The 15,732-nt window shown below is 32.6% G+C and overlaps 2 protein-coding genes across 2 annotated transcripts; both read left to right on the forward strand.

Moving 5' to 3' along the window:
* Positions 1–4,500: 4,500 nt before the first annotated feature.
* On the forward strand, positions 4,501–6,768 carry LOC139526432 (uncharacterized). Its single transcript, XM_071321579.1, has one exon. It carries the CDS (start codon positions 4,501–4,503, stop codon positions 6,766–6,768), a length of 2,268 nt encoding a protein of 755 aa, XP_071177680.1.
* A 2,671-nt stretch (positions 6,769–9,439) lies between these two features.
* Positions 9,440–10,719, forward strand: LOC139526433 (FMRFamide peptide receptor frpr-18-like). The gene has a single exon (XM_071321580.1). It carries the CDS (start codon positions 9,440–9,442, stop codon positions 10,574–10,576), a length of 1,137 nt encoding a protein of 378 aa, XP_071177681.1. The 3' UTR covers positions 10,577–10,719.
* Positions 10,720–15,732: the final 5,013 nt, after the last annotated feature.

Raw genomic sequence — 15,732 nt, forward strand, 5'->3', positions numbered from 1 at the left:
TGAATATAACATGTATAACTTATCCAAAATGTTTTTTTTCACCATGTCAAATGAAAAATTATCATTTTCTCCAATGAAAAGTTATAACAGTTCCTTTGCCAAAAAATATTTTTTAGCACTTAACTACTTCTGCTATACTTGCAATTGTAAGCCTTATTTAAATACAGCCAAGCCCATGGCCGTTTATCTTGCGATTGTACTTGGAATTTATGTTCCCTTTTGTTGATTTCGTAATCTTTTTTTTGCATTTTCTTTTCATCTTCACTAACAATTTTGTTTATTTTTAATCTTTTGCCGAGCTTTGCCCCTTCAAAATAACGTAGAAGACTCATTCTATTGACTGTGGTCAATCATGACTTCCATTTTGTTTATTTACGTTTGCGTTACTTAAAAACATTTATTTTCTATTCAAATTTGAGGTGTCTTCAAACACTCAAGTGATACAGAAAGAAAATCTGGATTCCGGTCGGTTGTCATGTTATATTTGCTCCATTACAAAGGTAGAGGAACCAGATGTACACGGTGATGATAGACATTTTAACTAAGTAAGAAGCGGAACGTATTTAACAATTTATCCATACAATTTCGCTATAATTTTTAACGCAAATGCTTGTTTCTATCCCAGCTGAAGTTATTAAGACTACATAATTTCTACAGGCCCAACGGGCGGGTACAAATTAGATTTACAGGCTCGACATTGATTTTACACGCCTCGGGCTTCGGACTACCGCCCAAATTCGAAGACCGTGACAATAGTGATAAATTAAAGTATGAACTTATATGACATTAGATAAACAAAAGGAGTCCCAAGAGGATACATAAACTTAAAAAGGTATGAGATTAATTGATCAATCTCATAGTTAGCTTAATATATTTCAGGTAAGGTGCCACTATATAAACGGATTAAATAAAGTTAACTTTTCTCTAAAAGATCAAGAATTCACGGACGCTATTAACTGAATACTAATGCACCGGTGCAATTTAGCTTGACTCTCGATGCAAATAAAGTTAAAGAATGGTTTCTTGAGGAGAAACACACATTACCTTAAAAGGCATATTTAAATAAAACAATCACGATAACGGGGGACGAAAGATACCAAAGGGACAGTCAAACTCATAAATCTAAAACAAACTGACAACGCCATGGCTAAAAATGAAAAAGACAAACAGAAAAACAATAGTACACATGACACAACATAGAAAACTAAAGAATAAACAACACGAACCCACCAAAAACTAGGGGTGATCTCAGGTGCTCCGGAAGGGTAAGCAGATCCTGCTCCACATGTGTCTCCCGTCGTGTTGCTTATGTGATTACAAATCCGGTAAATAGTCTAATTCTGTCGGTCACATTCGTGAAAGGGAAGGGGATTGTAGTTACGACGTAAGGAACATATCCGATATCATTTGTGAAACGGTTATTCCATAATGATAACGTACCATAGATACATCTTAACAAATATGTTACTGTAACATTATTATTATTTAGTGAAAATCTAAGCGACTGATAAAATTATTGTGTCTCAAGTAAAAGTGAACTGAGAGGAAGGACGTCATGAGTACGCTGACGTCGCTTTATATATAGAAAAGTATTAACCAATCAAATAATTCAGGCAAACGTGCAGATTTGCGCAAAGATGGTGGTTCGAAGTATCCTCCGGGGACTTGTGCACAATATAACAAATAATTCATACTTCACAATGGATCCATATCTAACTAGATGGATAAATAAATATACTATGATGATAGTAATGCATAATAATAGTGACAGTAAGTAGTGACAGAATATAATGTAAGCAAAATTCCCAATTGAAGTGGTTCGTGACCTGACAAAAATGGACATTCTGAACTGCGAGTGAAAAGTGAAAGTAGACTGTTTTGCTGAGTGTGAATTCGTATTGCTTTAAGACGTGGCACGTTACTTTTCCATCCCAAATCCATTTGTTAGGTTTAGATGTTGGGTTTGTTGTTGTCATCGCATTTTGTCAAATGTCTTAACGTTTGTAGTTGTAAATCGTAATTTTTTTTTTTTTGTATTCGTGTGTTGTGTTGGGGATAACTAATCATCCAGTTCATTTGGTAATTTTTATTTTGGATCAACTAAATTTACACCATATATTTAGTTTGCAGTTTGATCAGAAGAAACACCGACAAAGCTAGATAATACAATTAATTATCAAATTACTACTACAATAATATATGTTAATTTGTATTATAATTTTCACTGTTAATAATATAAGTTAGATAAAAGAGGGACGAAAGATACCAAAAGGACAGTCAAACTCATAAATCTGAAATAAATGACAACGCCATGGCTAAAAATGAAAAAGACAAGCGGTAGTTCACACGACACAACATAGAAAACTAAAGAATAATCAACACGAACCCCACCAAAACTAGGGGTGATCTCAGGTGCTCCGGAAGGGTAAGCAGATCCTGCTCCACATGTGATAGATAAGTCATACAAATCTAATCTCATCCAAATTCTTTCTTAATTTTCGGAACACGTTTTAGAAATTTAAATGTGACGTCACGTAAGGCGTTGCAATGTCTTTGGCTATAAATAAACGCAACAGTAGTATACCGCTGTTCAAAACTCATAAATCTATGGACAAAAAAAAATCGGGGTAACAAATTAAACTAATATAACATAAAAACCAAATACATGAATTTGGGATAGAAAGGTACCGTGACATGTCTTATAGTAATGTGAATTCACACTCAAAAATAGGAGAAAACAAACGACACAACGTAAAAATGTTACACACACAGAAACGAACTATGATATAACAATGGCCATAAACACGGTTGTGATTTTGTAATGTATTCGTTTTTATTTTATAGCTAGTCACCACTTTAGATTACTCATGTATATCTATTATATAGTCATTTTATAAAATTTACTGTTCGTAAAACTATGTATTATTCATTTGTTATTCTTGATAATAATGATGTTTTTGTCCAAGGCGGATAACCCTGGCCGTATTGGTCACAACTTTTTCGAACTTTTGGTCTTCGGCGATCTTCAACTTTGTACTTATTTTGGCCTTCAAACTTTTTTGATCTGAGCATACCTTTGTGTGGACGTTACGAACGTCTGGCGTATAATTGTTTTTAACCTGGTACCTTTTGATGGCTATTATTCGTGTGTTTCTGTCTTATATTTTCTCCCATTTATTTATTGTAGCCCTGTCGTGTAATGCTGTCATTTTAATTTTATTATTAACATTGCCATTAAAGCGAGATGTTTGTCATGCTGTGGAGAACATCGACACAAGAACAAGCTACATGAAGAGTCCCGAGTGTTCCGAATGGCAAGCTATGGACTAATGAGTTGTTACAAATCGGCCTAGCTGTACGGACGTGATCCTGATGTAAAGGACAACTAACAACTCCAACTGTAGAAGCTATACGGCGCCATACAAGGTAGTTATAGCTATGTAATAAGTATATAGTCATATCACAACAATTGGTGTCAGAAGTCGGCAACGAATTCACTGGAAGTTCTTTGTTTTGACGTTTGTTGGCGCAGAATTTAAAGTTTTGAAAAGTGAAAAAAAACCCACTTTTTTCCTTGATATATAACATATTAAGAATAAGGTGGATAGATTGATTCACTTTATTTATTGGCTTTAAAAGACTAATTATTGGTTGGCTGTTATTACTGAACAGAAGATACATTTATTTCAGATTTCAGTCCCCCCCCCCCTTTTTCAGTCCCGTAAAATATCACATCAGACGTTCTGATGTTTGCGTTTTGATATTTCTGGGATATAACCTGCAATTTAAGGGAACATCAGATGTTCTGATGTATGCGTTTACATCATATGATTAGATAAACTTTTACTTCACAATGTGACCCCCTTTTTCCCACGATTATTAAACTTTAATATTCGTTGATTCATTGTGATTTTGATTAAAGTCTTATATTTGTCTTCTATCACACTGTAGATCAAATTATATATTTGTCAACTAGACACTATTTAATTTTTGCTTATACTTGTGTTAATATATATGACATGAGTAAGAGTTCACTTTTTTAATGTAGGAGAGGTGTTGATTAATTTAATTGTCATCTATCGATCTTTGTAAATAATATAGATATCTGTATGTTTATTTATGCATGTCTATAAATTGTATTGTTTACCTGCACATTGATTGTACATATTGAGTTTATAAAACATTGATTTGACTGAATCAATTTATTTGTTTGTGTTTGTCCGGATTTTTGTATATATATTTTTTTATTTTGATACATATATTGCTTGTACACTTTACTTGAGTATTTGTAAAATTTATACAGGAGTTTTCGCATCAGACGTTCTGATGCTAGCGTTGCAAATAGTAAAACAAACTCTCCTGTGAAATTTTTACAGTTCTGAATATATGAGTGTGTTTATCGTATATATTTTGCAGTAATACATGTAGTCGATTTTATTTTCTTGATACAAACTTCATATAATTTTATCAACATATAAAGAATTATTGTATCCAAAAGGTATGAATAATTTTGACATTTTTGATGGAACATCAACACCAGAATGGTCCCTGTTCAAAACCAATTTTGATTTTACGGCTATTAAAAATGGGTGGAATCAAGAACAAAAATTACAAATGCTTATTTCGAAGTTATCCGGAAAAGCACTAAAGTTTTATGAAAGGAGGCCAAATACTATACAAAAGGACTATGAAGCATTATGCAAACTGTTTGAAGACCGGTTTGATTGGGTTGGTTATTCATATTTAAGTTTAAAACATCTAGAGAATATCACCCCTTATCCAGGCGAATTAATAGAAGAATTTAAGCACAGAATTGAAGAACTTGTTGAGGGAACTTTTCCAAATAAATCTAAGAAAGACCAAGAACAGCTTGTTATAGAAAACTTTATAAACGCTTGTTGTGATGAGGAAGAGCGAGAACTAGTTAACAAAGTTGCTGGAAGTTCAGTTGAGGCAGCAACACGTTTCATGACCATATTTAAAAAAGCAGAAGGATTTTTAAAACACAACAGTTTGTGGGAGGAAAAACGAGATATAGAGAATATCGAAAGACAGAAAAATGATGTGTTATGCCATACCAGTTTCCAACATGAACAGAATTTGACAGTAGTAAATTCTAAGCAGTTTCACATACACAGTACAGGAGATACAGAAAAAAATCATGATGAAATTGATGTTGATGATGATAAGGTTAAAAATCCAAAGTGTAAAGATGCAGCTGTTATCCATGAGTGTTATGACAGTAAAGTTGGCGTAAGCGTTACAGATTCGCATTATGCGCATCTTCAGCAGTCCATGCATGCTTTTGGAAAAAGTACAGTAGAAAAAGAGCGACTAACTACATCAGTACTAGATGTAGATAACAGTTGTGAGTTTGACATCGACAACAACAACACAGGTACGCGAGAAAGTTTTGAATTTGATTTGAAGGACAGTTTTGAAGAACTTGAGCTGAATAGACACCATGCAGATATTACAGACGTCACAGAATCACGTATAGATGGATCAGTGATGGATGTTTTGCAAAAGGATACGAAACTTACAGATGAAAATACAGCAGGATTAAATGAAGCACCTATTACAAAGTTGGCTGTTGAAATCAAACATAAAGAGAAGGAGAAAGTAAAGAAAAGCACTTTAGGTAGAAATACGACAGGGTTTATGACGAAGAAAAAACTTCATGACTTGGTTAAAGCGAATGTTAAAGAAAATGATAAATTGAATAGAGAGACAACAATGCAAAGTAATCAGATTGACGAATGTGCAAGCAGTAAAATCAGCTTGAACCGAATCAACGACGACCAATTTATCAACAGACACAATAAACAAGAAACAAGTGGAAACATTGGGATTTCAGATGTTTTGGTTAAAAATCAGAATATTAAGAACCAAGTGGAACTTTTTGAATTAGAAGAATTGACATGCAACACCAATCAGAATATTAAGAACCAAGTGGAACTTTTTGAATTAGAAGAATTGACAGATGCTATTGACTGCCTGGCTCCAAATTGGATTTACAAGTCAAACAAAGATGTAAGTTCAAGGCTGAAAAACCGCAAGCATCTTTATTGGATAGAAGTTCAAGATACCGAAAAGAAACGATGCAACGTTACCAAAGAGCAACCGGGAACACAAAAGAAATACGTAGAATCAAGATGGATACTGGATGCAACACCAACTAGGGTTGACGAAAAAATTAGGCCTTGTTATCAAAGTGTAGAGATTGCAATAGAAACAGAACTTGAATATGTACCTTTTCAGAAAACTATAGAACACACGACAGAAAGAAAAATTGGTAAAGGTGTAGATAACTCCACTCAAACAATTGAAACATGTATTGATAAATCCACTCAGACGATTGAAGAATCTCAAAAGATTGACACAACGGACAAGCCAGTTGAAAGTTACAATGCACTAACAACAAAAAGAGAGAAGAAGAATATGGAGGTGAAGAAGATGATACAGAATAAGAAGGTTAAGGAAATGAAGAAGAAGACGAGGTCAGCACATGAGTATGTGAGTGACATAAAAGTCAAAGAAATAAAAGACCAAGGCAGTGTGTGTAGAGAACAAAAGAACGGTTTAAGTAAGGAAGGAATTTCCAGCAAGTGGCAAAGGTGTCTGAAGTCCTTGATAAAAATAAGAAAACCAAATGTTAAGATGATGAACAATGCGCAGAAATTGTTGGAAAATAAACGTAAAAGTGTTGACAAGCTACTGTTGAGAAAAAGGGAACGATTCAAGGAATTGCCTCCCTTACATCTTTGAGTTGACTACATATTCATATGTGTAATGTATATATTCCAGTACGACGTTATTTGATGTATACTTAGGTCTTCCTATAGACATTCGATTGAACTTATCAATATCATATAATTTAATGTGTATATATATTATTTCTGCAATGCTTATGTGCTTATAAGATTTGTAAATATTATATATGTTTGTGTATATACATACAAATGTACAAGTATAATGTGTATTCAGTTTAACGGCCGTAATGATGATATTTTACAGCGCCTCGTAATGTGGCATACACCTCAGTAACTATACCATTTATATTAGTCATTTCATCTCAACAATAAGATAACTAAGTTTGCTGGATTTAAGAGAATATTTTGGAGTAACAGAACATTATAGAATTCAAAGAAATTACAGAGCCCATTTTATAAAAAGGAGAGGAATGTGGAGAACATCGACACAAGAACAAGCTACATGAAGAGTCCCGAGTGTTCCGAATGGCAAGCTATGGACTAATGAGTTGTTACAAATCGGCCTAGCTGTACGGACGTGATCCTGATGTAAAGGACAACTAACAACTCCAACTGTAGAAGCTATACGGCGCCATACAAGGTAGTTATAGCTATGTAATAAGTATATAGTCATATCACAACAATGCAACAAAACCAGGTTCAACCCACCATTTTTTCATAAAATGCCCTGTACCAAGTCAGGAAAACACATTAATTATAGTTTTTTTCTGGTGTTGTGTTTCTGTTGTGTCTTAATTCTCTTATATTTGATACGTTTCCCTCAGTTTTAGGCCATGTTCACACCAAACCGTCGTGTAGAGTAAACATGTTTACATTTGGTTTAATGTAATGTACACTAGTTTCACATTATATTTGTTCACCTCTATACACCTTGTTTAGCTGCCTGTACATAAGATTTGTCCACACTTGTAAACTATATGTCATTCAAATATTCATTACGTAGAACCGAATTCAAATTTTCGAACAACTTTTCTAGCAGTTAAAAAAATCGGGTCATTAAGATGATTAGAATGAACAAATATTTTGAATCCAAAGTTTCCCATATATTATAGTGTTAAATATTGAATTGGTACCATCGAAAAAAACCAACTAATTATAAACTTTCGCGCGAGAAAAATTATAAACTTTCCGAATCCATCCTTTTTTAAATAAAGTGGTTGCTCTTTTAAGAAAGTCCTTTTGGATAATTTGCAGTAGTTTAAAGGTGACTCGATTACGCATTAAAACGTAGGCTATTGAGAATGCATTGTGCATTGTTGTGACGTCAAAATTTCCTTTGAAAACGCATGCATAGTAAGAATACATATGAAGTACCTAAAACATATCTGTCCAAACATGTAATTGTGCAGGAAAATTTAAATCAGATCTTATTGACTATAATTTCACCATTTAATCAATATCCAATTAATACATAGATATAGGAATATGTGGTATGAGTGCCAATGACATGCAATATTTTTAAAAACTTTAAAATTTACCAATAGCTTTTTTTAAATGATCATTTGTGAATTTCAATAACTCCCTTATCTTTCGACTACGGGGAATAAATATTCAACGGTTCAGATAAATCTGATCTTTATACATTTGGGCAGAATTATCGGAGTGAAGTTTGCATACTGCCATTACTGGTCAAGGACTCTTGTTTGTTCCATACACTACAGATGACTACACAATGTACGAATAATCGAAATTTATGTATGAAATACATAACTTAAGGAATAGGAACTAGACTGTCTGAAACATAATTCTAAAGACAAATGCATTTTTTACCACCTAAAATCTGACAGCATGGCATATTCAAAATGGAATATTTTTCTTGAATACAATAGTTTTGAAAATAATTAACTATCAATTTGGCTCACCGAGATTCCTTCTCATGTTTGTACGATGGAACTTATTAATGACAAGTCAATTTACGCAAAATATTCAATTTTCCTTTCACGCTTGCCCTCCAGCCATTCCTGTCGAGCATTTGTTTCAAAATGATGTCACGCGCCAATGATTGACAACCGCATTACAAACGTCATCCGCTATGAAATATAGTGCACATTAAAATTAGTTAAAAATGGGATTTTAAAAAAAAATAATTAATTGCCGATAAACAAAATAATAGGTAGTTTCGTTTTCGATACTGACTATATGATGTGGAATATCTAAACTCGCCCTTCGGTCTCGTCGAGATATTCCACATGATATAGTCAGTATACAAAACGAAACTACCTATTATTCTATATTTATTAAACAAGTTACTATGGTTCTTGAAAAAATAATAACGTATAATAAACTACAAATTAATTAATATTTACTATTATAATGATATTTACCAAAGAAATGGACAATTAGTATTTAATTCACCTATTTTATGTTATTATAACTTTAATATGTATGTGTATGAAACATAGTTCTAATGCGCATTAATTTATAGGATCAATGTTTCCTCCACTATATTTTTTTAATACGGGTTCATATCTTGTCCAATTACTTATAATTAAAGATCATAGATGAGAAGTATTCTATAAATCAAAATTACCTTAGATACTGATTGAATGTAGGTGTTGCTGAATTAATCACGTGATATTCCGCAATGCATTTAAAAGACACAAGTTCTGTCCAATTTTCCCGGAAGTATATACAACACAGTTTGGAAGTGTTTTAAATCTTTCGAGATGAATATCAATTCGACGTGTGTAGAAAATATCACAAATGTTCAACCGCTAGACAGATCAGATTATCTGATACTCCAGGTAGAAACTGTACGATTAATTAGAAATATTTGTTATCTTGGAATAACACCATTTTTGGTAATCGTCGGACTTGTACTGAACTCACTTTGTTTTATGCTGTTTTGTAGAATAGGGAAGAGATCTTCAACGGTTATTATGTTATTTGCAGTAACTGTCACAGATGTTTTTACATTAGTGAATGGAGGTCTCAATTCTGTATTTTATGCTTCACAGACGTACGAGGTGCCTCTAACTAAAAACCAGCAGAGACTTGCAGCCCCTATATATTCTACATACTTGAATTCTCTTCCTGGAAGAATCGGAAACTTTATTATATTCCTTATTTCACTCGAGAGGCTTTTCTGCGTATTGCAGCCACTGAAGATCCGTATGTACTCTACGAAAAGGAATTCATATATTGCTGTATGCGTGGCGTTCATTTTACCAGCAGCCTCCGGTATACCGAATCTGTTCCTTTATAATACTGAAAAAGTTTACTCAAATATCACAGGTCAGTTTACAACTGTTTTAAGAGCAACGTCTTATGGTAAGGATAAAGAACTAACAAATGCAGTATATATAACACAGGAAATATTATGGCGTTATATACCTGTCATTGGAGTTACTGTCGCAAGTTCAATCACCGCTATGTTAGTATTACTGAATGCTAAACGTCGTTTGGTCATGGCTAAAGCTAGCATAAAATCCAGGTCAGAGAGCCAACCTATGAATACAGAAAGCCAGGTCACAAGAATGTTATTGGTTGTAACTGTCGTGTTTGTTCTTTGTCAACTGCCAGGCACCATATTACGAATGATCATAAACATACATCCTGCTATGACTGCTATGCGGTACTTAAACAATATATACGAAGTTGCTTTCCCGATAACATATGTTATGTTACTCATTAACTCAGTTGTTAATTTTATCATCTATTACAATACGAGCACTATATACAGGACGAAAATAAGACAGATGTTTAACTGGTCACCATCCGAGAAAATGAAGAGCACTTATTCAATGTCAAATAGTCATACTAACTGTTCATTTATACCTGATCACACGGAGAATGACTTGTAACGACCTCCACAAATTATACACCACCTAAACTATGACATTTAATATTATGTGAGTAATATGTATGCGTTTTGAAATCAATGGCATTGTTTTACTTATATTTATTGATGTACTTATGTTATTCAATTTATAGTATTATCGTTTACTTGGCGTGTTAAGTACTAACATTTAGGTCATAATGATTAGAATTTTTGTTTATTGTACATAGTATTAATGGCTTCTTTTAATTGTTTCTTTAAATAAAGTTTTAAAATGTTTAACATTTCTTTAACCCTTTTTTAGGAGTAGTATTTGCAATTGCAATGACTTGATTTTTCAATATGCTGAATGAACTAAAATATTTTTGTCATATGTTTCGTATACAACTTAAGGGACGACATCATCAGATCAATTTTTCCTAAATTAAGTTTAGTAGGGATGAGGGGGTCAGTGAAAAAAACTATATGAATTAAGTTTGTTATTCTACATTGAAGTTTTGATGTCGTCCCTAACAAAATGACTTAATATTTGGTCAGCTGAGCGGCAATGATGTGTTCTACATTACGAGTGTACTGTTTGTGGACATGTAATACACCTACTCCTGTTGACGAGTTGTGTATTTTCTGCACGGCAACACGGGAATACTTGCTCGAAATTAATAAAACAAAATCAACTACAAGGTTTATGTTTGTGTTGCATTTTAGTCACGTAGGATTGTTATTTTAGCGATATTTTTTACAATTATTATATAAGAGTACCAAATCAGAAATATGGCAGTTGGTATCAAATATTTTGTTTCAATGTATGTTGGCGTTTGTTTTCCTGCACTTCAGTGTTCCTGTTGTTCCTTTGTTTTTCTGTTATAGGTTGTGTGCTTTCTTGGTATAAGTTTGTATCCCCGGATTTGCTTTCTTTGTATCGATTGATGACCTTTGAACACCGGTACACTTATGCTGCCTTTTTTTAGGACTGATATATTGAACAATAGTAACAACGCCCTCAATCATTGTGTTAGTTGTTGGCCTTTAGTGAACCTAATCTTCTTTTCAAGTGCATTTTGTGATAAAACTCTGAGGTACTTATAAAAATACGTATACCTCCTTGACTCTTTTTTAGTTTGTGTTTCTGATAAAGGACAACTTAGAAAAGCACCTTTTATTTTATGTACAAAATTGCATACAAAGTTTTTTTTTAAACTAGTAAGTATATGTTCCACTAAAAGGCAAAGCTGATTTGAACTTGTCTGAAAAAAACCCTGAGCTTTACAAGATTTTCATTGCAAGAATTTGCTGATATTTAGGGACCTATATCAGAGACGGTTTGACATAGGAGCTGGTGCCATTTAGAAAACATTAAAAAGTCCGTTTTAGGTTTTTTGAAACCTGCTTTAACAACATCAATAGTGGTAAATTGATAGTCATGCAGACAAATCATACATATTCATTACCTTTGATATTTGTCTCTACGAATATGAACCTATTGAATTATATCGATGTTATACACAGAGGAAAATTATTGTGAAACACGCAACGGAAGCAGTAAAACATGATACCGATTATGTTGATTTATTCAAATTAGCCCTAAAATTTCTTCTCATCCAAGCACATAACATTTTGTTCCGCTGTGATATAGATATTAATTTTCTAGATCGGATTTAAAACTATGTAAACAAGACCATTTTCTGGAGAAAAAAATATCTCTTCTTATTTTTAATTTAAGTATGCATCAATGAAAAAATCGTTTAAATGAAAATATTCAATTATTCATAGTAAATCGTACAACACTTATAAGGTTATTGCCCTTTCAAAAACTAATATTTTTACCCACAAAAACAAGGCATCAGCGTAGCTCTTTTCTTATTAGATCGATATGTAATCATTGTACAAATCAGTCTAAATATACGCAAATATTGTTTGTTCTTTAAAAGAGAACTTCAGAGCTTGTTGATCTTGATTAGGTAAAATTGTATACGCCATATTCACATGAGTTCAACAGCACACCGACTACATGATATAACAAAAAATTGTTAATTTTTCTCACCATGACTTAAATAGAAAAGTGATCGAATAGTTTAATAAACCTATTAAGTATCTTGTTTGAATATTCACCTTTGCAAAAATTTATATACACGTTAATTTCAAGTTAAATACGACTCTTTCCAATTACATACTTGAGGAGCTAATATTTTAATTGCATGTTGGAATTCAGTGAATATTGTATCATGAGTATTGAGAATTTCTGTTTAATAGTTTTTAGAAAAGGAATGTGTGTATAGCACGCATGCTATTTCTAAAGATATTTCCATAACCTGAATTCTGTATTCTCTCTTTAATCGAAAATCTTTGATAATATTTTTTTTCTCCAATATTTTCTATAAATCATCCAAATGAATATAATATGTAAAAGAAGCTATTGGTGTATGTTTATGCAATACAGTCAATTTATTGGTGCAAGTAAGTCGTAAAAAGGTAGGATAACACATTGCAATATCTGATATAATACTTTCTAATAGTGCCAGTGAAAACCCTTGTCAGTTAATTAGTTCCTTTTAACTTTGCAAATCAAATATAAATACACATGAAATAGCCCAATTTATATAAGTATTCTGTTTAAATTATTAAAATGAAACCGTCTGTACCTGACATAGCAAGTTTTTCACAAATTGAGTATTAAAAGTGTAATGAAAGCGAAGTTTAATTCATGGGTAAGGATACAACTAATTTAAACCTGGTACACAAACTATTCTCCTTCATGGCTGTAAAGAAGAACTCGAGCAGTTCAACACAATAAAAACGTTAACGTACTTTATTATAGTTTGCCAATGAGACAACTCTTCACAACAGACAAATGGAAGAAATTAACAATTACATTTGTTTAGATGTAGGTCACCGTTGTGTGTTAAGTTTGCCCAAACTTTCCACAAGCTACGTTAAAATGTCGTGAATGACTAGTACTATAAACGATATATTTTTCAAGACAGAAAATTTAAAAAAAGATGTTTTTCTATTCTATATGAATATGAGAATACATAGATTTGGTATGATTGTCAATGCGAGAACAATTCACTAGACACTGATTCTCAGCAAATTGGGACCATTTGCCAAAATAATATTTGGGAAAAAAATGTGTCATAGTACTAAATTATTCTTATATATATATGATTTCAAAGATTTCAAAGTGGGTGATTTTACTGTGAAAATAATACTGTGATAAAGACTATAGGTCAACGTTTTCTCATAACATATACGTTACCGTCATGTATTATTTCCTTCACACAGAGTATCATTGCTTTAATATTTTCCCCTAAATTTATTCTAGAGGTATTAAAAATGCTAATAATAGTCATAAGTCTTGATGATTGACTCTGAGAAGTAAATGAATTGTTATTGAATCGCTATAATGATTGAAAAAAACTATGAAGACAAAAAACAGTAGTTGTTCTTAATAAAAAGTCTTCACTTCGACTGACTGCAATGTTTTAACTTTGTTTTGTTTAAGAATATTTTAAAACTTCAGGATTTGAATTCTAAACTTCTGTTATTTTATTAATCAATTGCTTCTTCTTTGTCATAAAGAACTCAACATATCTACTATTAAAGCATTGGTCATATTCTTTTGCCTCAAACTGCTCACATGAGTGGTTTCTCAGTTTGATAACACCTCCTTTACTGTATTTTTTAAAGGCCTACGGTAATTTCTTGTATATGTTATTGTTATAATATCAGTTTCTTTTCTGTTGTGGTTTATTTCTCCCAATCTCATTAATTTAAATGAGCGTTTACTAACAGGATTATTGACTTCTTATGTTTCTGACAGTAATGAAATAGATCTATGGTATTTTTGATGACAGTTTGTTTCTCTATCATTGATCTATATATCTACTGCCCTGTTAAGGATCCCAATTTCACCATCGCATTCGCTGTTAAAATTGAGAAAGGAAATGGGGAAAATGTCAAAGCGACAACGTCCCGACCATAGAGTTGACAACAGCCGAAGGCCACCAACGAGTCTTCCATGTAGCGAGAAACTCCCGCACCCGGAGGCGTTCTTCAGCTGGCTCCTACAAAAATATGTATACTAGTAGAGTGATAATGGGCGTCATACTAAACTCCGTATTATACACAAGACACTAAAAAAATCATACAAGACTAAAAAAGGCCAGAGGCTCCTGACTTTGCACAGGCGCAAAATTGCGGCGGGGTTAAACATGTTTATGAGATCTAAACCCTCCCCCTATACCTCTAGCCAATGTAGAAAAGTAAACACATAATAATACGCTCATTTAAATTAAGTTCAAGAGAAGTCCGAGTCCGATGTCAGAAGATGTAACAAAAGAAAATAAATTACATGATATTAATAAATAAATAACAACAGACTACTAGCAGTTAACTGACATGCGAGCTCCAGATCTCAATTAAACTGATTGAAAAATTATGTCTTCATCATATGAAATCAGGCACAATTCCTCCTCCGTTCGGGGTTTAGTGTCATACTATCATCAAATATATGAAAAGAACATAACACGTGTCATGCCAAAAACTGGTTTTTTTAAAAAAAAAAAAGGTGTTTAGTTCCGATGCAAAGACCCTATAAGTGAATCAATATTAAAGCCAACATATGCAATCTTAGTTCAAAATTAGGCATTAGATACATTTAACTACCTAAATAAATATAATCCACGAGCAAGACAAAATCTTTGAACTTATTGAAACTAATGATCTATCTGATCCTTTTCGAGAATACTACCCAGACAAGAAACAATTTACAAGGAGAAAAGTTAATCCTCTGAAGCAAGCTAGGCTTGATTTTTTTCTTATATCTCGGAGTTTCTATCAAAATGTAAAAGAAGTGGAACTTCAGCTATAGATCTGATCATTCACCAATAGTTCTAAACTTTAAAATAAGTGATTTCAATATTGGGAAGGGTTTGTGGAAACTTAATGATAGTTAATTGTATGATATAGAATATGTTAAATCTGTTAAAAAATAAAATAAGTGAAAGATTAACCTAAGTATACAATAGAGACTCACTAGACCAGATTGATTGCTTAGATATTCAATTGACAATAAATGATCAGCTGCTCTTAGAAACATTAATGGCAGAAACTAGGGGTAAAACAATTTCCTTTGCATCATATAAAAAGAAAGGAAGAAAAAAAAATAGGAAAATGCTTTATTAA

This window comes from Mytilus edulis, chromosome 6 (assembly GCF_963676685.1).
Source record: "Mytilus edulis chromosome 6, xbMytEdul2.2, whole genome shotgun sequence".
NCBI classification, from domain to species: Eukaryota; Metazoa; Mollusca; class Bivalvia; order Mytilida; family Mytilidae; genus Mytilus; species Mytilus edulis.

Bases quoted from the DNA above. Each gene is read 5' to 3' on its own strand.
- LOC139526432 (XM_071321579.1), top strand. From the start codon at position 4,501: ATGAATAATTTTGACATTTTTGATGGAACATCAACACCAGAATGGTCC.
- LOC139526433 (XM_071321580.1), top strand. From the start codon at position 9,440: ATGAATATCAATTCGACGTGTGTAGAAAATATCACAAATGTTCAACCG.